General features: G+C 35.6%; 1 protein-coding gene across 48 annotated transcripts in view; it reads right to left on the bottom strand.

The window, feature by feature from the left end:
* Positions 1-23,125, bottom strand: part of PTPRD (protein tyrosine phosphatase receptor type D) — a 408,131-nt gene that overhangs the window by 90,950 nt on the left and 294,056 nt on the right. For 30 of the 48 annotated variants that reach the window (XM_032845508.1, XM_032845509.1, XM_032845518.1 and 27 more), the window contains 2 exons: positions 20,505-20,546; positions 19,903-20,000 (listed from right to left, as the gene is read on the bottom strand). In XM_032845508.1, coding sequence (XP_032701399.1) covers positions 19,903-20,000; positions 20,505-20,546 — 140 coding nt within the window. The remainder of the gene's footprint in view (positions 1-19,902; positions 20,001-20,504; positions 20,547-23,125) is intronic. The other 18 variants (XM_032845526.1, XM_032845530.1, XM_032845529.1 and 15 more) reach the window with 1 other exon arrangement.

The following is a 23,125-nucleotide window of genomic DNA, read 5'->3' as shown; positions in this document are numbered from 1 at the left end:
GGGAGCAGTTTGTGAAATCCATGTCAAGGTCTGCAACTGGCTTCTCTGGCCATCTAGAGACAAAGCTCAGTGTAGATTTATGACCAGGAAAAAATACTGAAAGAGCCAATGCTAAATTAGATTGTCTCCCTCTAACCTTATCAAAGAATGGTACTGAGAAGTAATCAGGTTAAATTACTTCTGATTTTGATGATAATGATGATGATAATGATGAGTCTCATGCACAGTGATCCTTAAAACAAATTTAGGTAGATACTCTTGTCTCCATACTAGAAACACAGAAACTGAGGCCTAGAAGAGTTAAGACACTTCCCACCAATCATGCTGGTAGTCCATTAAAGTTGCGGAACTGGGATGTGAGTCCAGAGCTCTCTGACTTTGGACTCTGAGCTCTTAACTACTACACTCTAACACATGTATATTAAATTACAACTTTACATTTACTTTCATAAAGTTCAATTCCTTACTTCAAAACTGTGAACAGAAAGGAAAATAGATTAAAGACCAGATGTCTGTCAGTTTGGTTTAATGATACATTAATCCCAAAGCACTTTCCACTTCCAAATTTTTTTTTTAATGAAAACCAGCCATAACTTTCTTATAGTTAGATTTTAACATGCTTCTTATTAAAAAAAAAAAAAAGGAGTGGGAACTTAAGTATCATCCTTACCCTATATAATCGGGAACAATTAGGACAGGGATTTCAATCTCTCTCATTTCCACCCTCACTACCATACCACCTCTCCTACCCCCACTTCAACCCCCGAAATTTTGCAGGAAAAGAGAGAAAGCTGATATGCCTTCATTTCTTGGAACTGAATAGCCACAACAGAGCAAAGAGTAGAGTAGTATTGACGGAAACCACTGAGAATGGTGAGAGACCAATAACTCACGGATAACAAGTCTGCACTAACAGTTTTAATGACTATCCTAATGGTTTAATGGATGGCACTTTAATAGGATTTCTAGTACAATCCTTCTGAAAGCGTGTCTTCAATAAATCTGTCATTAACAAAGAGCTGAATTGTTTCACCATATAACTATAGTTTACTGAATCTGAACATAACAAAATGATGGCAGTTGTCATCCTGTATTACCAGTCTGGTCTCAAGTATTCTGTTCACTATTGTGAAAGAGACAGTTACATGCTCAAAATGTATGTTGCCAATGAAAGAGTCATATTTATACTTAAAGGATGCAGTAGGTATTAAACAAAATACAACAGAAAGCTCACAATAATCAGTTTATGTGCACAAAGACAAAAGTAGAAACAATAACCGTAATCCAAACACATAGGTGTTTGTGAACACTGAAACTTGAAAGACTCACAGAGTTCTCTTCGAAATAACTCATCAAATTTTGGGTGTAATGAGATTTGGAATGTCCATAGCACTTTCTACATTTGTCTCATATTCATTTATGTTGTCTCATTTCCTATACTAACTTAAAGTTCTTTAAAATCAGAGCTTGCCATATTGTGTCCTTCCGTGTACACACCTCCTCAATATAAATGTTGAACTGGCTAGTCAGTCTTAGTGAATATTCCTGAATTCAAGCTGTTGGCTCCCCACCTCTTTTTTAAAAGATTATATATTTATTTATTTAGAGAAAGAGCAAGAGTAGGGGGAAGGGCAGAGGGAGAGGAGACAGAGAATCTCAAGCAGACTCCAAGCTGAGCACGGAGTCTGACATGGGGCTCGATCTCATGACACTGAGATCATGAACTGAGCTGAAATTAAGAATCAATGCTTAGCCAAGTAAGCCATCCAGGTGTTTCCCCGTGGCTCCTTTTTAATCTGTCCAAGTCAGAGGTTCTCAATTTTTACTTTTTCACACTGGAATACCTCATGTCTGGAGAGAACATTCTTATCCTTTCTGTTTTTCTAAATCCTAGCTTTCATTCAAGGTTCAGCTTAAATTATATTGTTCTAATGCACTCCTACCTAGAGACCTCTCCCACACTTTCAAATGTACCCACTACCGTTGGGCATAGTGTGGAGCATCCATTTCACAGCCAACTTTAGTCTTGTAACATTTCCTCATTTAAAGTTATTTAAAATCATTATAACTTTTCTTTCATTTGATAATTTCTTAATTCCCCAACCATAATGTAAGTTCCTGAATAAAATACAGTCTACTATGTATCTTTGTAGCCTATAAAATTGTGGGCCCAGTCCAGGTGCAAGTAACATATATAGATATTATTTTAATAATTTCAGATTTCTGTCTCATTTTCCATGAACGTCTTTTGAAATTGGGAAAATCAATTCTTCTGTAATTATACTTTCACCCCTGATTAAGAATGCTAAATCTTAAAATATAAACAAAATTTTGAACCTGATGGTAACAGAGTAATGCATTCTTCAGATTATCTTCCCTAATAATGTTATAAATTCATTGGCTTTACTGCAATTTATATTGATTATCAAGACTACTGAAAATAACTCAGTGCTAAGCTATAGTTCATTAAGGTTTCACAAATTGCGTAAGGCCTAGAGTATGTTAGAGGAATAAAAATATCCCTTCTCAGAGCCAAAGTTGGAAAATTTTAAATCGATATACCCTTACTAGGGGGCTCTGTATATGTCTATTTACAAGTAATGTTATATAAAAATAACTCTTTTTTCAAAATTGAAAATATTATCAATCAAGCTATCCAATAAAAGTAAAATAAATGGAATTTTATTCCCAAAAATAAATATAATTATATTTGTGTTCATTTTCTTTCATATATCTTTTGTTTATTAAGGATAATCATTAGATTATAGTTCTGATTCTCCTTATATAGCATAAATCTTATTTATTCCAATTTGGGGGTATACTTCAATAATTTAATGAGATAGCAAAGAAAATACAAAGAGGCCAAACCATCTTATAAAGAGTGATATGGGTAAAGTAACAAATATAAAAATGTTTTCTAACAGACAAACTTCTTTAATCAATATAGATATTAAAATACAAGTAGATTACCTTAACCAACAATTTATAATAAGGGAAGAACAGACAGAAAGAGATCTGTGTGATATTTAAGGAGCTCATATTTCCTTCTGGAGTTACATATTTCATCCAAATAGAAAATTTTGTTTGAAGTCATTTTTTTTAGTGTTCAATGATTCATTAGTTGAAATTATGACACAAAATACTATGCTTGATAACTGCTCCCACAGCCTAGTTAAACATTCAGAAGTTCTGCCGTAGGAACACAATAAAGAACAAGGTTGTTCCCTTAATCTTAATATACGTTCAGGTAATGCAATATGAGAAAGAAAAATACGAGTCTTCTTTAAAACGAGTCCAAAAACCTGTAAGTTTTAAGGATTTCTTTTTCTGTCCAAGAAATTAGCAAATTTAGACTTCGAAGGACAGATTTTAGATAGCTTCTAGCTCTCCAATTAGGCTTCTAAATCACTGAATTTATTCAATATTAGAAAACCAAAAAATCCCATCATGGTGAATATAACAAATACAGACTAAAATCCAAGCTGAATTACACTGGGGTAAAACTTATAGCTTCATGATATGGGAATCTTTATCAAAATCTAGTTTGGGAGCTTTGGCCTAATGTTTAGCTAAAAAAAACTGAAGGAAATTTTAGGTTCAGAATCTAAGAGCAACAATTCTGTATTATTCATCTTTGTAGCCCCCAAAGCCTAGCAAAGTACCTGGCCCATAATAACTCAGTGAAAGTTTGTTGTATGAGATGAACAGAATGCAAAGCTGGAAAAGAAAAGAGATCTCCAAAGAAGCAGACATTCATGTTCTTGAAACATTTTTTAGAAATAGCCAATTTTTAGAATTGCCTCCCGTTGTGTTCACAGGGATATTTGGAAGAAATGAGCAGCTTTGTCTCAGAGTTCATTGGTTTATTCTCTAATGAAAATTATAATCTTTGCTCTATGGCTTCACAATTTGTTGCTGAGGAATGATTATAGATCAAAAACAAAAAGATTACAACTCTTTTCAAGAGCAAATGAGTAGCAAGAGCAGATGAAGTCTTGAGGAAACAGAAAATATTTTAATGATAAAACTGCAGAGAGATAAATTGTGAAACTACTAGTCTTTGTAAAAGTTGCTAAATTTTTAGCATTGAGGAAAGGTGATTTTTCTTCCTCTTAGAGTTGACTCTGAGATATGAATACTCCAGATCATTTTTCTTCATAGACTATGAGTAGAGGAAAAGTGAGTTCTGCAACCAGAATTCTTCCACTCCTTCATTTCAGTCAGGGCAGTGAACAGCTTCCCCATCTGTGCACAGAATCCTTGTCAGGAAGCTTGATCTCTTGCACTGTTCTAATGATATACTGTCCAAGGGAGGCCCACCAAGGAAACCCAAAGGTGGATTCCCTACCTAGATGGAGAACCACACTGCCCATCAAGTTGTCACTTCCATGTGCCCATAGTTCCTCTCTTCCCACAGGATCTCTGCTGCAGTTCAGTAATATTATAACCTATTGAAGCACCTTTATTCATAAGTTGATAAATGGTGTCCATTTCAATATCATGTTGCACTTGGGAAGAGGGAGCTGCAAAAAGCAAACCAGGTTCCTGCTTCATCTTTGAAACATTCCCACATTCATTTAAGAAAAATTACCATGCTAGTCAAAAGGATACCCTGATAAAAATGATACATTCCTTGCCCTGAAGAAGCTTTTATTATTATAGTGGAAGACTCACAAGTAAAACAATGAAAACTGCAATCCTTTGTAGTATCAGGGACTCAGGTACGGCAAAAAGCAAATAAAATCTGCCCCATAGTGATAGGCACATGTCTCATCTTAATTCTGGCCTTCCATGCTCAAGCTACCCTTCTGTTTGAAGACTTCTGTCTTCAAACAACTCCCTAGTGTCATTGGTTTCCTCCATCAGTTGTTTAAGAACAATGCAAACAAAAGAAATACAAATCTTCACCAAAAAGGGGGTGTCCTTGAATCTTTATAAAATACCCAAAGTAAATCCACTGAATTGTACATTTTAAGATGGTGAATTTTATAATACACGAATTGTATCTTAATAAAATGATAAGGAAAACACAGGGAAATATATCACATAAATTTATTTTTTTGCTAAGAACCGCTGTTCCTTTCAATAAATAGAAATCGCCTTTTATCAAATAATTGATAGCCACCTAAATTTTTAGTACTGTTTTTGATTTGGGTACCCATATAGGAAACAAAGCTTCTTTGATGTTTCTAAATAACCTAAGTTTAACATGTATGACTATAGCTTTATTTACAGAAAACTTCACCCTTTATTCATCAGTTTGTTCTTGTCTAGGAAGTCTACTTAAAAAAAATCAGCTTTTGCATAATGTTAGATGCAAAACTGGTTAGATGATTTCAGCCACATCTCATTCAGCCATATCACTTATTTTTTCCCAGGAAAAAGTGTCTTCTCTTCGGCGAAAAAACAGGGGTGGACTAGATTCAAAGATTTTAGGAATCCTCAAATACAACTCCACAGTGGAAACTTTATGAAACTGAATTCAAACCTCTGAAACTTTGGGACAGTTTTCTTTTTTTTTTCATTTTCCCCCCCTTTTGTAAGATAATGGGAGAATCCGTGAGCTGTGACAGGGAGGATCAATATGAAAGGAATAGAAAAGAACAAAAAAGGAAATCAATGCCCAGTTGCACAGCAACACCCACCAACTCCAATACCTAGGCTGAAAATTTTTATTCTCCTCATGTCTCAACTGATGACAAGGAGGTCAATTAATTACCTTGGCAGCGGTGTGGGGGGGGGGGACCAGACTGAGTTCTACCTTTGCTAATGCAGCACCCTAACTGCTCTTAATACAAAGGGAGGCAGCATTTCACTGTTCGTTAACCATCTTAATTACGGTTTCTCAATCACTTCAGCCACGTCGGCACTCCCGAGTTACAGAACACCAACAGAAGAGATTGAACTTAAGCTTGTGAGGAGTGGGTAGAGGCATCACCACAGTGAGAAAACAAAAAGGGAAGCTGGGCTTCAGAACCTTGTCTTTATAATCCGTACTTTTAGTTGTGTTTTGTAGTAACCAGAGAATCAGAATTCCAGGCTTAGACAAAGAGAGAATCTAAAAAGGTTACCTAGAGCAATCATCCATCTGAAGCCAAACTCCTACCTCGTCAATCTAGCTTATTACATGCTAGTTGGCATGCTGTTCAATTTCACAGAAATCAAAGCTAGAGCTAAAGAAACCAAAACCAAAAACAAACAAACAAACAAAAACAACAACAATGGATCCTGAAACTAATGGAAAGAAATATAAGTAGGCAAAGTGTATGTATAACTCTTCCGTCTTGAAATACAGCAAACTTTGGATTGTGAGGTTAACAGCTTCTATCTTCTCAAATCATTTAGCAGCTTTTATATGAAATTAAATTGCAGAAACTTGAAACAGGATTTTGCATAGATGAAAGATGTTTTTAAAAGTCTTCAGGCAAAATGACACTTTATATAGGTTTAATATATTTACAAAGTTTATCATAGTGAACAAGTTTTCCTTTCATCATGCATGGGTCTTATCTAAATTAAGTCGAAATTTGGTGATATGTAGAGAAGAGGGCATTTTGTCAACATTTAAGTCTTCACTTTTAATATTCAGGTTAAAACAACTAAGTAGACTCTGGTCTATAGTTTAAAATGTCAAGACAAGTACAAGTCAATATTAACAACTCTCTGAGAGAGTTAAAACTGGGTCTTTATATCTTGTAATCCTTCCAACATTTGCTCTGCTTTCTCTCTACTTTATTTACACAGGGAATTGGTCAAGATCAGAAAACAAATGCTGTCACCATTATGTAGGAAAATTTATAGAGTCAACTTGATGAATTGATGGTTTCTAGTCCATTAGAGTGCAATGCTGGTTTTGTTGTTGTTGTTGTTGTTGTTTTCAGGTATAAACTGTACCTTACATCATTTTTAAACTTGCTAATTTATAAAACAATAAAATAAAAAAGAACATAAGGGGGAGGCTGGTTATAAAGTTTCTTACCCAGAGGAAACCAAGTCCTTTTTTGTTGTTCAAAAATGTCCATGATATTGAAAAACAAAAATAAAATTATATGAATCAGAAATTTGGGCTAATGGGACACCTGGGTGGTTCAGTGGTGTAAAGCCTCTGCCTTCGGCTCAGGTCATGATCCCAGGGTCCTGGGATCGAACCCGGCATCGGGCTCTCTGCTCAGCAAGGAGCCTGCTTCCTCCTCTCTCTCTCTCTGCCTGCATTCTGCCTACTTGTGATCTCTGTCTGTCAAATAAATAAAATCTTAAAAAAAAAAAAAAGGAAATTTAGGCTACTAGGTCTTATTTGGGACCAGAAAATACTCATGAATATTATGCAACCATCTTAGTGGATAATGACATAAAATGTCTTAAGACTATAATGAAAATGGATGTGGGAAGAAACACCAAAGGGAACTATTTCTAGTGGTCAGAACACGACTCTGAAACGAAGCCATGTGGGTTCATATCCCCATGCTGCCACTTACCAGCTGTATGGCCTTGGACAAGTTAACTTAACTTCCTTGAGTTTCAGTTCAGTCCCTTCTCTTGTAACACAAGGATACTAATAGTACCTACTTGGCAGGACTGAATGAGTTAATATATGTACCATGTTGTGAAGAATGTCTGCCATATGGTAAGTGCTATACACATTTGCTATCATTCTTATTGCTGCAAAGCTCTTTCTAGACTGTGAAGCCCTAGGTAATATTATCACCAGAATACTAAAATGTTATATAGTTTAATACCAAAGAAGAAGGTATGAAGGAATATTTTGCTGACAGGAGTAGAGGGGAGGGATGAAGAAGGGGGAAAGTGGGGAAGTGGGGAGAGAGAGGGGAGGGAATTAGGGTGACAGAGGGGATGGGGGAAGGGATAGGAGGGAATGAGGAGAGGGGTATGGAGGAGGAGAAATAAGGGGATGAGGGGGAGTGGATGAGGGGACTTAGAATGAATTAAATCAAGAATCTCCATGAGCCTCCGGCTGGAGCTTGAATGACAGATGAATGCCCACTATTAAGGAAACATACTCAGTAAGTGAGAAATAATGCAGTTCTGACTATGCTGCATGTCTGAACTTTTTAGTTAAAGCCAAATACACCAAATGCTATGTCTGTGATGACTAAAAGACTAATGTTTCCCAAGGCATTGCTAAATCCATAAGTTCATATAATGTATTAACACTCACATCTTTCTCTCATCCTCTCTGTACTCCCCAACATGGTGGCATGGTCAACAATTTTTTTTTCCTCATGTAGAATGACCAACTGTTTAGCCAGAGTAGAAAAATCATGGCAAATAATACTACTACACTTTTTTTTACATCTAAAAAGAAATAAGTAACGGCATTCCTATTATGTGGGGCAGCAATAGGCTCCCCTGGCCCCAATCCCTTCCTGCAGCATTGTTCAAATTCTCTCCAAAGCTGTGCTCACGAGTGCCATAGAAATAGATGGATTCATTTGATTTCGGGGCGGGGGGGTGGTACTTACAGCTTTAGTAGTAGAGACAGGAAATCATTTCTATGACTTGAGAGTACTTTTAAGATCACCTAGCACAGACCCCTTAGTGTTGATGTTACTACTTTTCAAGAGTATAATCAACTTTCCTGTCTCACCTCTCAGCAGCATGACCCTGATTTTGCAGTGACAAGCACAGAACACACTGAAGTCCCTTGAATAAGCCATGTCCCTTCTCATCTCCATGCCTTTGTGTGTGCATCTCCCTTAGCCTGGGATCTTGCAATCCTAGCAAACTTCAGCGAGTCTAACTTGCATGCTCTCTGGAAAAACTTCAGTACTGTCCCTTCTTAAATTTTCCCCTCCCACCATCACCATGTCGTATAATTACCACTTTTTTCCCCTGTTTTTTTTTTTTGTTTTGTTTTGTTTTTCTGGGAGACTATGGACTTATCCAGAGCAAAACTTGTTTCTTGACTTTTTTTTTCTTACTTCCCAGTAAATGTTTATCAAACAAATGAAGGCATTCCAACTGCTTCTCTTATAAATAAGGAAACTGAGATTGGGGGAGTTAAATAGCTTGTCTAGAGGCATTTGGATTCACAGCAGAGACCCAAGGCAGGTTCTACTCCTCAGTGAAAATGAGCTTTTCTAGGTACTTCATGTGGATTAATTTCCAAAAATTCCATTACATACAAAATATGAAAAGAACATGCAAATATCATAACTACTGTCCATCTTCATCACTGCTCACCTTCTAATTGCTTTCATAGAGCCCATTTTTGGGAAAAGAAGAAGGGACTCTTATACAAATAAAACAACTTGGGAAAAAATGCAGTGTTATTAAATGACTAACAGGTAGGTCTTGAGTTTAAAGTTCACAGTACTGAGGGCCACTACTGTTTCCTATGAGTCTGCTTTGTACAGAAAGACAAAGAATCAAGGCACCTGACATATAGTCATTGTCATAACAACCTTATGAGTAGGTTAATATCCTCATCTTAAGTAAGAGAGAATCAGTGCACAAGAGGTGAAGTCACTTGTTCAGAGTAGAGCAGCACAGTGACTAACTGGCAGAGTCTAAATATGAGCCTTATTTTCCTTGACTTCCAGTGCTCTCCCCAGCATCTGATACTGTTTCTCTCTACATGAACACACCACTCTCACCCTAAAACTGCAACTCCATTTTAAAATCAAAATAAAACGCAAAAAAAAAAAAAAAAGCCTCTTTTTTAGTTCTTGCTACAGTTTCTTTGAAGTTGAAAGCTTGTTTTGGCAATAGAAATACTTCAGGATTAATTGTTTCCTGAGAGCTTTGAGCTCCACATGGGAGCAGGTGGAAAGACGATTTGGACAATGTCCAGTGATGGTCAAGGGCCAATTAGTTATGGTGAACTTGTGTGCAAACAGTGATTGAGAAACAAAACTGGAGTTATAGGACTTTCCCTCTAGATGAGCATGACTCCCAGAAGGGGAAAAAAAAAAAAAAAAGAAAAACAAAACATTAAAGGTCCAAGTATGAAAGATAGGGAATTTAATATTGGTAAGGAAAATGTTTGAAATTTGAAAAAAAAAATTGAGCACAAGAATATTTCAAAAGTTCAAATAAAAATTAGCTTTGAAACTTGAAAATTTGGTTTGGTTGCAATTTAAGTTCTAATAAGTACAGAAGTTCGAAGAGAATAAAAGACTAAACACATAGACACACCCTGGTTAGGGATGTGTTTCTTCTAAGGTGGACTGCTGTTTCTTTGTGTCCTATTAGATTTGCTTACAAGATGCAGAATGGTAGCCAGCTGAGAAGGGACTGTGTACTTTTGTATCTTACTTGGTGAAGCTGGTTCCTAGCTATGAACCAAAAAACAAAAACAAACACGCAAAACCAAAAAAACCCGTCTTCTTAGATTGGCAACTGGCAGGCCCGTCTTTACTATAAAAAACTGTAGTGGGAGTTTAATCAGTAGGTAGTTTTGTGTTAAATCTGAGGGGGTCTGTATTAAAATGTATTCACTTCTTTACTGTCTAGAGAGAATAACAGTCTATTTTCTGAGAGAAAAGTTCTGAAATAAGGCTTTACTGCTGATACATCAGCTGGGATGTCAACTGAGAAAAGCAGCTCTTTTTAGAGAAAGACATTCTTTGTTCTTTTTGCTCCTGTTGCTGGTACTAGCAATTGTGATCACAACAAAAGTATCTGTGAACTGTAAATTTAGTGAGAAATTGATCCAGACACACATTTTGGTTAATAATCTGCTGCATGCCCAGCGGTGGGCTTGCCACTGTGTGGCCGGCAGCATGCCGAGAAAGCATAAACACCTGACCAGAAGAAGCTTATATTCTAACACAGGGGATGATCTGAATAAAAGAAAAGGCAACATAGTAAGTGCTAATTACACTGCAATAAATTAACAAGTTTTCTTTCTTTCTTTTTTTTTTCTTCTCTTAGTATTGTTTATTTTACCGAAATAAACCAAGTCCTATGGATTTGACCAATGCGAGGGATGGGAAGAGTCCAGGGTTTCACTGAGTCCTAATACAGGATTTTTTTTTTTCACATTTTAACATCTCTGAAATTGATGTGCATCTTAAAAGTGATGGTATGTATTTGATGAAACAGCTACTAAGACGAGTAAGCACTTGTATCAGGGACTTTGCTAAGTATTTCACATGTATCAATTTATTTTTAATTACATAGGAGGTAAGTACTATGATTACTTCCTTTGCAGAGATGAAAAAAGTAAAATAGAGAGGTTCAATTATAAGGTCACATAGCTTGATCCAGGGGCCAACCGTAGGCAGGCTGATGCCAGCACCTGTGCCCTTAGCCACTGTGCCACACTATTCCCATCGTTAGCTCAATGAGCAGAGGGCCCTGAATGGCAGTCAAGGGGTTGGACCCAATAAGGAAAATGTACTTAAGGGAATGGGTAACACCTTTCTCACCCAAGCTCCCTGTCTTAGAATACCAGGAGATTCTACCTTGGAATTATAAACTTATCCTTTCATTCCCATGAAGGGAGTTGGTTCATCCGTCCCAGTATAAAAAAAAGTGTTACTACTTTTTATTTTATGAAGTCTTTTTTTTTTCTCATTCCATTACACAAACTAACATAATTTGCTCAAAATTAAAAAAAAAATTATCTCATGTGGCTCATGTGTCACTAATGTTTAAAAATGAAGGCTTTTCCCTGGTCTATTCTACTGTTCAACTTTACATAAGAAATGAAAACAGATCTCTGTCATACTACTTTCTTACTTCAGAAAGTTTCAGTGCTTTCAAAGCTGGGAAAAAGTCTCTCTCTGTGTGTGTGTCTAGTTTTTTTTATTTTTATCTGTGTAATGCTCTAATGCATGTCCATCCTCATGAGTTTACACATAAATTATAAACTAATTAAAAACATAAATGACAAGTGGTTTTGCATTATGAATGCTTGGAGGTTTATGAAACATTTAGTAATGAAGGCTTTAGCCCTACATTTAGGCCTCACTCTGGAACACAAGGTCATATATACCAAAAGCCTATTCCTAGGGAAAACAGAATATTCTCTTCTGTGGTTACTCTTTTGATGACAATTTTGTCCTTCTATAAAGAAATATAGTATTTACCACTGGGAATGAAGAAATGGTCTATGGAGAAAAGAAATGCCATAGGAAGCATGTCAGGAAAGCCTCTGGGTTTTCCCAGGAATAGGCATGAAGTATAAGCTAGTACCCATGACATTTTCATAGAAATTTTCAGTATAAATATTGATCTAGTTGAAGACTTAGGTTTCTGGACCCTGTAAATCAGGCCACAGTAAGAAACAAACAGTAAAATATTTAGGTCTTTAGAGCAGGTGGGTTAAGGTACAGTATCCTTTTAAAAATAAGAAGGAAGTTTGTGGCCTGGCTCAGACCTATTCCAGGCACATGTATGACCTTGAGCAAGTCATTCCCTTCTCAAGTCTTTTTCTTTACTTCTGAGATGGAAAGTTTCAACCACATGGTCTCTGTGGTCTATTTCAGCTCTCAGCACTTAAAAAGATGACACAAGCAACATTTTTTAATGTGTCTATATATATATATGTTCTTTGTACTGTCTTGATATACTTCATTACTCATGAAGGAAAGAACGTATCTTTTTCTGTTACCTGTCTCACTAGAGTGTTGTGAAGATTTTAGCCTTCTAGACAAAGGTGACACATACATGCTGTTATTAAACCAGAAGGACAGGACACCACTATCTGGAATGCTTCAGATAAAAGGCTCATTATCATCTGTGCAGACAGGAGATGCGAGAGTGTTGCCATGAGCACAGGAAGACAATCTCAGCCCATCTGGATGCTAAACGTGGAGGACACTTGAGCGTTGAGATAAAGATAATACACATCCATAGATGGCAGCAAGGACGCTGGGACTGGGTTTTTGTGGTGAGAACAAAATAGGTCAAAGGTCGGCCTTTGAGAATCACAGTTTCTCATTCTCCACTGATCCAACAAAAAGACCGCTCTTCAGACTAGCTTTAGTGTGTGTGTTTAAGACAACACTACTCAAAGAGGTAGGGATGATTAATTTTAAATTAGATGTTGGGTAACTATGTCTATTTGTAAGTCAGCTGTTAGGAACTTGGAAGGAAGTGTGAAGTTGTGACTATATTTAAAAGTATGTTATTGTCTCAATTCAGGTATAAAATTTATAAAGTACCTACAGTACATCATACCTGAAGTGTTGATATTGGGCATTATTTCTATGGGGAACTGCAACTTGAAGACCAAATTGGGAGATGGTTTCACATCTCTGACGTTATAACTTTTCTTGCTAGTGACCACTGGGTTGCCTCTGTGTAGGGGTCTTGACCAATGGGGGTAGAGCAAATACAACCAGTCAACAGTGAACCAATGCTGTAGAAAAGAAGGGACTTATCTATATAACCAAGAGATAAGGCTGTTTCTAAGTCATTAACTTCTTACAATACCAAGGATTGTGGCACCAATGTGCAGAAGTAAGAATTCTAACAATGTTATTTGCATGTTTAAGTAATTTGAACATGTAAGAATCAATTTACACTCCCCTAGTTGTTCTTCCTGTCTCCAGTTTCTCCTTTATTTCCATTATATACATTGCTGTCAGATTAATTTTCCAATAAACCGCCATGCAAGTGTGCTCTGTATTCTCATCATACTGTGAAACACTTTTAGAATAGGACTGATTATATTTTATTATAATTTTTCATTGACATGTCTGTTCAGTGACATGTCTGTCATTCAATAACATGTCTGTTCAATGAGGGAGCATACTTAACACAATTTATTAATAAATGCATAAAATTACCTCTCTACAAAATCTTTCATCAGCTATGTAAAAATAGTGCAACTTTTCAGCTGTCATTATTGACCCCCTTCTTTTACACACACACACACACACACACACACACACAAACACACACTTCATGTGTGTCCTGAAATTCACACATATATACACACATATTCCCTAATTCTCATAACAACAGATTTTACAGATGAGAAACTGATAGGGTTATATTATTGTGCAAAGCTACAGGCATACCAAGTATTCAAATCAGAATACAAATTTATCTGAGTCCAAAGCCCACATTCATATTCTTTCCACCATTAATCCACCCATCCTTGCCAATGGTAAGTCTGGCAATGAAAGCTCATTATAATTCTTGGCCCTCTTTACTTTCCTGACTTCATTTCGCCCTACTCTCCACAAGAAACTATTTGCTCCATCATAGCAAGTATCCTTAGTGCTTCCCCTGACTCTACATACACTAGGGTGTCTTGTTAAAATGCAGATTCTGTCTCAGTAGGTTTGGGCTTGTGCCTAAAATTCTGCATTTCTACAAGCTCCCAGTGATGTGAATGCTGCTGTTCTGTAGTCCATATTTTGAACATAAAACTACAGAGCATCTTTAAATGTACCTTTGATCCTTCCCTCCACAAAATGGTACTCAGCCTTTTTCTTCCTAGTTCCACTACCAAAACTACCTTTTCTTCAATGCTGTTCCCAGTTCCTCATCTCATTCTGATCTTTGTTAAATCCTAACAGCATTCCATTTCATTCCATTAGTATTTGAGATTAGCAACTTGGTGTTCTTTTTATTACTTTTGCATGTATATATTTGATTTTGCCTGCTAGACTTGTTGGAAGTAAAGGTTTCTTATAACTTCTGTATTCCTCCCATAACTTAGTATAGTGCTTTTTTGTAATGCTTTGGTTGATAATTATTGGTTCTTCCTCCCAGCTCACAAGCCCCTTTCCATAGTAACTTCCCTCTTTCTAATCCAAGGAAGGAGGAATTTGTATATGGGTTGACTGTTAGTAGCTATGTCCTCATATGTGTTTCCATAACAAAATGAGTTAAATGGAGTTCAGAGTTTGTTCTCTGGCATTTGGAACTTGACTGGAAAAAAAAAAAAAGGTGTCTTTCTTCAGGAGCATGCTTTGTTAATGGAAACATGATCAGAGGTCATATTTTCATATGTGGATGGGAGAGACAAAAGAAGTTGGCCTAACAAGGGGAAGAATGAGGTCAGTCCAGATAAAAACACAAGGATGAAAACTTTAAAGAGGATGTCAGGAAATCCAGACAACAGTTCTTGAAGCATATCTATATTGTTAGCCTTTGGCTCTATCATAGACAATTTATAATAAATAAATCTGTAATAGATAATTTATAATAAATAAAGCAAACTCCTCTTTTCCCCCCTTACATAATCTGTTGGATCTTGTTACTTATGATCAGTCTAATAAAATAGGATTTATGTATATGGTATTGATAATGTTAATATTGACTCTGATGCATGTCAAATGAATCTTAAACATCGGTTTATTTGCTATCTCAGGGGTTCGTGAAATGAAAACTGGAGGATGATGCTCTGTCATATATTACCCTAAACCAATGATGTTTCTTAAATTAAAGTCTTCAGAGCACCTGCATCAAAGTCACCTAAACTGCTCTTTTAAAATGGACATTACCTAGGAGAAAATATTCGCAAATTATATATCTAACAAGGAGTCACTACTTCAAATGTACAAAGAACTCATAACACCCAATAGTAAAAACAAAAACAAAAACAAAATTTAAAAAAAAATCCAAGCCAATTAAAAAATAGGCAGAGGATCTGAACGCACATTTTTCCATAGAAGACATACACATGGTCAACAGATACATGAAAATGTGCTCAACATCACTAATTAGCAGGGAATTGCAAATCAAAGTACAATGAAGTATCACCTCTCACCTTTGAGAATGACTGGCATCAAAAAGACAAGAAATAAATATTGGCAAGGATGTGGAGAAAAGAGAGCCCTTGTGCATTGTCAGTGGGAATGTAAGTTGAAGAAGAGCTATGTGCATCCTCATATCCACTGTGGCATTATTTACAATAGCCAAGACATGGGGACAGTTAGAGTGTCCATTGATGGACTAATAGATCAATAAAATGTCATATATATATATACATATATATATATGTATATATATATATATATATAAAACATTTTCTTATATATATATGTGTACATATATATACATATATATATATATATATTTCATTCATAAAAAAGAAGGAAATTCTGTCATTTGTGACAGCATGGATGGATCCTGAAGGCAATATACCAAATGAAATAAGTCAGACAGAGAAAGATAAGCACAGAGGAAGATAAGTATGATCTCACTTATACATTGGATCTTAAAAAAAAAAAGCTCACAGAAATAGAGAACAGATTGGTAGCTGCCAGAGGTTGGGGTGGAGTGGGGAGATAGGGCAAAAAGGGTTAAAGGTGGTTAAAAGGTACAAACTTCCAATTATAAAATAAATAAGTCCTGGGGACATATTGTATAACATGATGACTAGAGTAAATAATATTTTATATTTGAAACTTGCTAAGAAGATAGATCTTAAAAGTTCCAATAAGAAAAATTTGTAATTATGTAAGGTGATAGATGTTAACTAATTGCAGTATTCATTGTGTATTACACACACACACACACACACACACACACACACATACATATATATCAAATCATTATGTTGTATACCCCAAACTAGTAAAATGTTATATGTCAATTACATCTCAATGAAAGGGGAAAAATAAATAAAACAGACATTCCTGGTTATCATGGCTGACTTACTGCACCAGCATACCTGGTGTTAGGACCAGAAATCTGAATTTTAATTACACTTCCAAAAGATTCAGACATTAGCTAAGCCTTTGTTTGGTGAGACCCATATATACTATTCTGAAACAGTTCAAAGATTCAACAGCTAATGCAATGCTTTGACAGATAGCAACTTTAGGGAAAATTTTACTCGCCGCATTCTAGATCACATCCTCAAATTCTGACTACTTAAATTCTAGTGAAACTTTACAGTCACATATCAGAAAATGGAAACCAGAAGTATTTATAAATATTTCCAAGATGGAGTGTTCTTGCTACTAATTTCTCAAGTTCTTTCTCCCAGGTGTCATTAAATTCAATATCTGAGCCCAATTTCCTTTACAATAAAGGAAGTTCTCACATGATCTAACAATGCTGGGTAATCTTAATCTATTTCCTCCTATTCTGACCTCAGAATCAATGTAAACAGCCTCCATGACTCTAACCTCTGTTTCAGTCTTAGAGTAAAAAATTTAGTGTCATGCCTCTTGAGAGGTCGAGTAATCATTAATTCACAGTGATTATGCCAAAATAATTAGATGTTTGAAGATAATGTGCCTTGTCTTTCTTCCATTTTCTTCACTAAAAACTAGTTTAAAAAATCTATTCAGATTTATATGAAAGATAACAAGTAAAATAAAAATTTTTTTTTAGAAGTGTTGCTCTGTGGCCTAAAATATTACATAGAGGTCTTTATCTTATTATCACAAATGAATAAAACACTTAAATATCTCCTTCATGGCTGTTAAGGCACAGTAGAGTCAATTCATGCCCAGGGAGCTTTAATCACAGACCATCGTCATGATAAATGGTGAAAGTCAGTGTGGGCTATCATGTCAACGGCTACTGGGGGAGTTTTTAATGGGAACATTGGCAGCATGCAGTTCATAACTACTTTTAAGGAGCACTTCTGATTTAAAGGCTAAATGAGTACCATTATAGTATCTTTATGTGTGGTATTTCTAGAGAAATTCCATTTTAAAAGGAAGCTGGTTACTGTAGTTAATGTATATAACAGATTTCATAAATGATGTAAATATTGTCTGTGGTTTAAAGTTATATTGATAGAGCATGAATTACTGACTTTTAGGTTTAGCTATCAATTTATAATTTTTTGTAACCCATTATATCAACCAAAATCTCAAATCAAGTATTAAAGTGGGGCCATGAAGAAAGTAGCACATAGCAAGAGAATAAGAAGAGCCATGATAACAATAAAGAGAAGGTTGAAAAGGTAAAAGATTTCTAAGTGTTTCTTTATGTTGTCTCAGGTAGCACATATCATCTGATTTGTTTTCTTTTTTTCTTTTTTAAACTTAATTTGCAGACTCAAGCCCTAAACTAGAACCTGCAAAAACCGTTTTTAAAAAACTACATAATCTAAAAATAGCCATTATGACCAAGAAGAACAGGGAAGGAATAAGAAGCAGACAAATTGAGAAAATAACACAATTCACAATCCAATGTGAGTTTCCTAAAATTACCAGTATTCTTATGAATTCTGGGAACAGAATTAATATAGATATATATATATAGATATATATATATATATATATATCTATATATATATATATCTATATTTATATCTTAGCAAATCAGAAAAATATAGTCCCTTTGTGTTCTATTGAATAGTTGACAAAGATGCTGGATATTCAAATAGAATAAAAAGGCTATCTGGATATTAAGGGTAGAGGTCTATGGGGCTATAGATATGTTTTCCTTAGCACAATAATTTAAAATAATGAAAAACTGACAATTTGAAGACTTCAGAAAGTCCATGCAAATATCCAGATTGCCACAGGCCCCACTGTTTCAGATTTTCTTACATGGATCTTCTTCACATACTTGATACCCATCTAGCCACTTGAGGATGGGTATCCTCTTAGAGGTTCTCTCTGAAAGGGGAGAATGTTAGAACTCAGGGCACCTGGATGCCTCAGTTAATTGAGCATCCAACTCCTGGTTTTGGCTCAGGCCATGATCTCATGGGTTCTGAGATGGAGTCCTGCAATGGGCTCTATGTTCAGCAGGGAGTCTACTTGAAGATTCTCTCCCTCTGTCCCTCCCCCCATTAGTGTGCACAGTTGAACACACATAGTATCTTTCTCTCTCTATCTCTGAAATAAATAAATAATCTTTAAAAAAAAGAATCCTTTAAGAATATTAGAAGTGGTAGGAACTAAGAGATCACCTAGTTCAAAAGCCACATTTAAAATTGATATAACAGGCACTTGTGGCGATGAGCACTGGGTGTTGTATATAAGTGGTGAATCACTAAATTTTACACCAGAAATTACTAATAGACTGTATGTTAACTAACGAGAATTTAAATAAAAACTTGGAAAAAAAAAAGCTGATACAACAGAAACCAAGAGGGGTAACAAGGGTATGTTTTAAGACTTTCCCATTAAGCAAATCAATAGAAACTCATTATGGCAGTATTTGGACTGCTCAGGTACCCAACAACCTTTTGTTGTTTGGCACAACAACAAGACTTTTTTTGATACCTTTTTATCTTGTGCTAAGTCAAATTTGAACAAAAAGAATAATGGTTGCTCAGTTATCACTTCATGAGCTGGTCTCAGTATGAGTTCCTGTTACTGAGCAATGCCAAAAATATCCAATTTAAAAACTTTCTGCTTGATAAATACCACAATATCCAAATACACACAAATATATGAAGACTTTTCATTTACTTTCATCAATAACTCACACAGAACTTACAAGGATTCTGGAATTTTAAGATATTATGTAAGTATACTATATTTTAAGATACTAAATAGGCAACTTTCCAGGAACATATTATGATCTTAATATTAATTCTAGCATTCTTTTAAGACTGAAGGGTAAAATAATGCATATACGTGTGTGTACATTATTAAAGGGTTTTCAGGTCAAGGAAAACTATACAGAGAAATCGATGTATTCCCTGTCATCTCTCTTTTTCAGGGAGGCTTCTGGCCATGAATTAATTCATTCAATATTTAGCACCCATCTGGTATACAAAAAAGCTTATCAAGTCAATATATCCTATGAACTTAAAACCAGAAAAGAAAATCAACCTCATTAAGTAAGACAATATAAAATACTCAACACATCTTAAAACTACAACTACTATATTGATTATGTAGACACTTTTCAATTGCCTATTTACTATCAACTTTTCTATTTGATTCAGTGTCATATTTAAAAGAAAAAAAACACGAATGAAGTCAGTTTTTAAGAATATAGTAAAAAAGAAGAGGGTGGCAACTCTTGAAATTACTTTCAAGGATAAGTGCACTGAAATACCTCATATTCCTGGGAAAACTTCAAGTTGTCATTTGCTTTCAACCTTTCAATGTGATCTGCAAGTTCCAAGATAGGAATTGGAGGATGGCTAGCCATACCTATTAAAAGGAAAGAAGAAACACATTTGAAAACAAATGAAAATGATGGTGACTCTTCCAAAATACAGAGAATACTATCGTTAGAAATGGCCTGAAATATGTGAGTAGTAAAGATGTTTAATGTGAGGAAGCAGGCAGATAGTTTGGTTACTCAAAGCAGGACATGCTCTGGAAGGATGAATTTTGTAGCCAAATGAAAAGTCACCAAGCATAATCCGCAAACTAACACTCCTAGTGTAAAAGAAAGCGTTATTGTGCTATGAATCGATGTAGTTAGCTAGCAGAGAAAACTGACAGTCGGGCTTGATGTCAACTTCTGCTTTGAGTAATGACTGTTATGTCATTTCAAACTCCTTCTCCTGCACTGTGTGAAATGGAAATCGTGTGGAATTAAATGGTGTAAAGTGAACTAAGAAAACAGACACTGAGAAAGGCCTAAAAGGGAAAGAGTAGTAGCTTGATAGGAAACATAAAGTGATTTATGCATAATCAAGGAAAACTAACTTGAAGAATGAAGGTTACCAGGGTAACCGGAATCATCTGAACCTGCAAAGGAAATGATGATGTAAATAAAATAAAATAGAAAGAAAATGTTAAAAAAATGAAATGGATAGTCTGATATACTTTTTTTAAAGGACTGATAAAAATGTTGTAAGTTTTTACAGGATTCACTAGACATTGAGACTTGATTAAGATTGCTTTAATATTTCACAGACCTGGAGGTGACTGACATTCACATGCAAACATGGACACAAAGAATGACATGCACCACAGTTCATAGACGATAATCACTGATGACAAAATCAGACACCAAACTGAAGTTCAAAAATGTTTCCACTAGCAGCAGATTGTAGAGGTTGGGGTTATGGCCTTCACCTGGACACTTATAAATGGCCACATTAACATCTTTGTGGTATTTGCCCCAGGTCCCCATTATTCAACCACCAGTAAAACCTACAATCTACTTCAGGTGTAAACATCTTTGTCCACAAATGGGAAATGAAAGCAGGAGAGTGACCAGAGGGTGAAAGGACAGGGAGGGAAAGGGGGTGGAAAAAGAAAGAAAGCAGTGACAGGGACAGCACATCTTAGTTCAGTCTGCCAGCTGAAGTGATAAATTAGTTTCACAAATTCTGTTTAAAATAATCCACCACTAATTTTGGTGATTCCTCTCTTTCCACTGTTTTCTCACTTTTCATGTGATGTACATTCTATTTCTCTGTTATTAAATTTTAAAGAGTACCATGAAAGAACATCACTGACTCATATCTTAGGGATAAAAATTCCAGCTGGCTAGAAAAACTTGAACTAGCATGCCCCCAGGGAAGACTCTGAAAAGGAAAAAGAATGGGGGAGGAGCTCAAACTGGAGGCCATGTTGACATTCTGCTGTCCTGGGACTCTTTGGAAGGTATTAGGTTATGGAATGGTGACCATTAAGTCAGCAAGACATGTGATTATTTTATGGGCATTTTAGAAATTGTGCCATTTATTGAAAGCCACCCAGTAAGTTCCATGATCTCAAATGTCAAATTATCAATGGTTCTGGTAAGTTAAATAAAAATCTCTTTCGCTTCTTCCAGATAATCATTTTAATACAAGGTTATAATAGGTGGTGTTTTAGTGTTTATAGCTTCCAGTCAACTACAATATTAATGGAAGATCTCATAAAAATGAGTTGGCTTAGAAATAGAAACTCTTTGTTGCAGATATAATTAGGTCTTTGGACCAAAATGTTGGAGCCCACTTCTGGAACTTTTCCATATAAATGGTGGAATCAAACTAATTTACATTCTGTGGAGGGATTAGGTGGGTGACAATTAAAGTGATCTTAATTAAAGTGATCTTATCCAGATGAGGCACCCCCAATGACAAGAATGGAAATGCAAAAGCACAACAGACTCTAGGCTTATCTGGAAATGGAAATGGACTGATGTAGACATCCATTACAGTGCTTTAACAGAGAAAATAAAGAGACAAAGATGTTTAGACCTTTTCGAGCGAATCGTGGGAGAGAGTTATTATCATATATGGACTGAGTGGTGGTTTGGCTAGAGAGGGAGGACACAGAGCCAATCAGGGAGGCGTAGGGGACTGAATTACTGCTCAAAGCTGCAAAAAGTAAAGCCAGTTGGAGATGGGAAAAGTATTAGTATAACAGCAGTAGAAGACCATAATAATCAACCAAAGATGTGATCAACATATTTACTTTGGAAGCTAATTATACAGAAATCCAAGTAAACCTATACTGACTTCTTATCTTCTAAATCAGGATGTATATATCATATGCAAAGATAGCACAGCATTCAAGTATCATTATTTAAGACACATCAATATGTATCATGTTCCATCACAACTCTAGGACAAGTAAAAATGGCAGAATGGATGTTTCATGGAAAAAAGAGGTAAATTTGTGGGATTCTGATGGTATAGAAGAAGGAATCCTAGGCTAGAATATGGATGGGAATTCTGGTTTTGCCACCTACTAATAGGGACAAATCACTTGGAACAAAGAACCTCAAATTTTTATCTGTAAAATAAAACTGCAGAGCTCGGTAACTTCTGGAGTCACTTCCTTTATAACTCTCAGTTCTACCTCCTGTAGATAGGATGTCTAAACATAACATATGGGACAACAGAGAAGAGTCTCTTGGGCACAGTTTTCATGTAAGTGTTCTAGAAGTTATTGGACCTTTTTTTTTTTTTTTTTGACCCGTGGGGAGAATTTACTATCTATAAACTAAAAATCTATGCAGTTTAATGATCAACTTTTTGAATTATTTAAGTTCAATACCATTTTCTTTAGCTAACTCAAAAGACTATGATGTTATTGTCAAGTATTTGAAACAAACTTCATCATAAAAATTACGCTACTTAATAAATATGGGATGAAACTTTAACATGAAACTCTAGCTCATATCAGAAAATAATCCCCAAGGAGTTACTAAAAAATAATTATATAATTACCCCCAAACTTCTCCATTGTCCAACATGGAAAAAATTTTACATGATATAATCAAGCATGTTAGATTCTGAACAGAACAGCCGACACTAAGAAAAAGATGAAGTTAATGTCACTGTAGTATATTCTCAAACTTCTGTCTGGGTAACCTGGCTATTGCTCAC

This window comes from Lontra canadensis, unplaced genomic scaffold, assembly GCF_010015895.1.
Source record: "Lontra canadensis isolate GAN:19392208 unplaced genomic scaffold, GSC_riverotter_1.0 scaffold165, whole genome shotgun sequence".
NCBI lineage: Eukaryota > Metazoa > Chordata > Mammalia > Carnivora > Mustelidae > Lontra > Lontra canadensis.
This window is presented reverse-complemented; position numbering and strand designations above follow the sequence as displayed.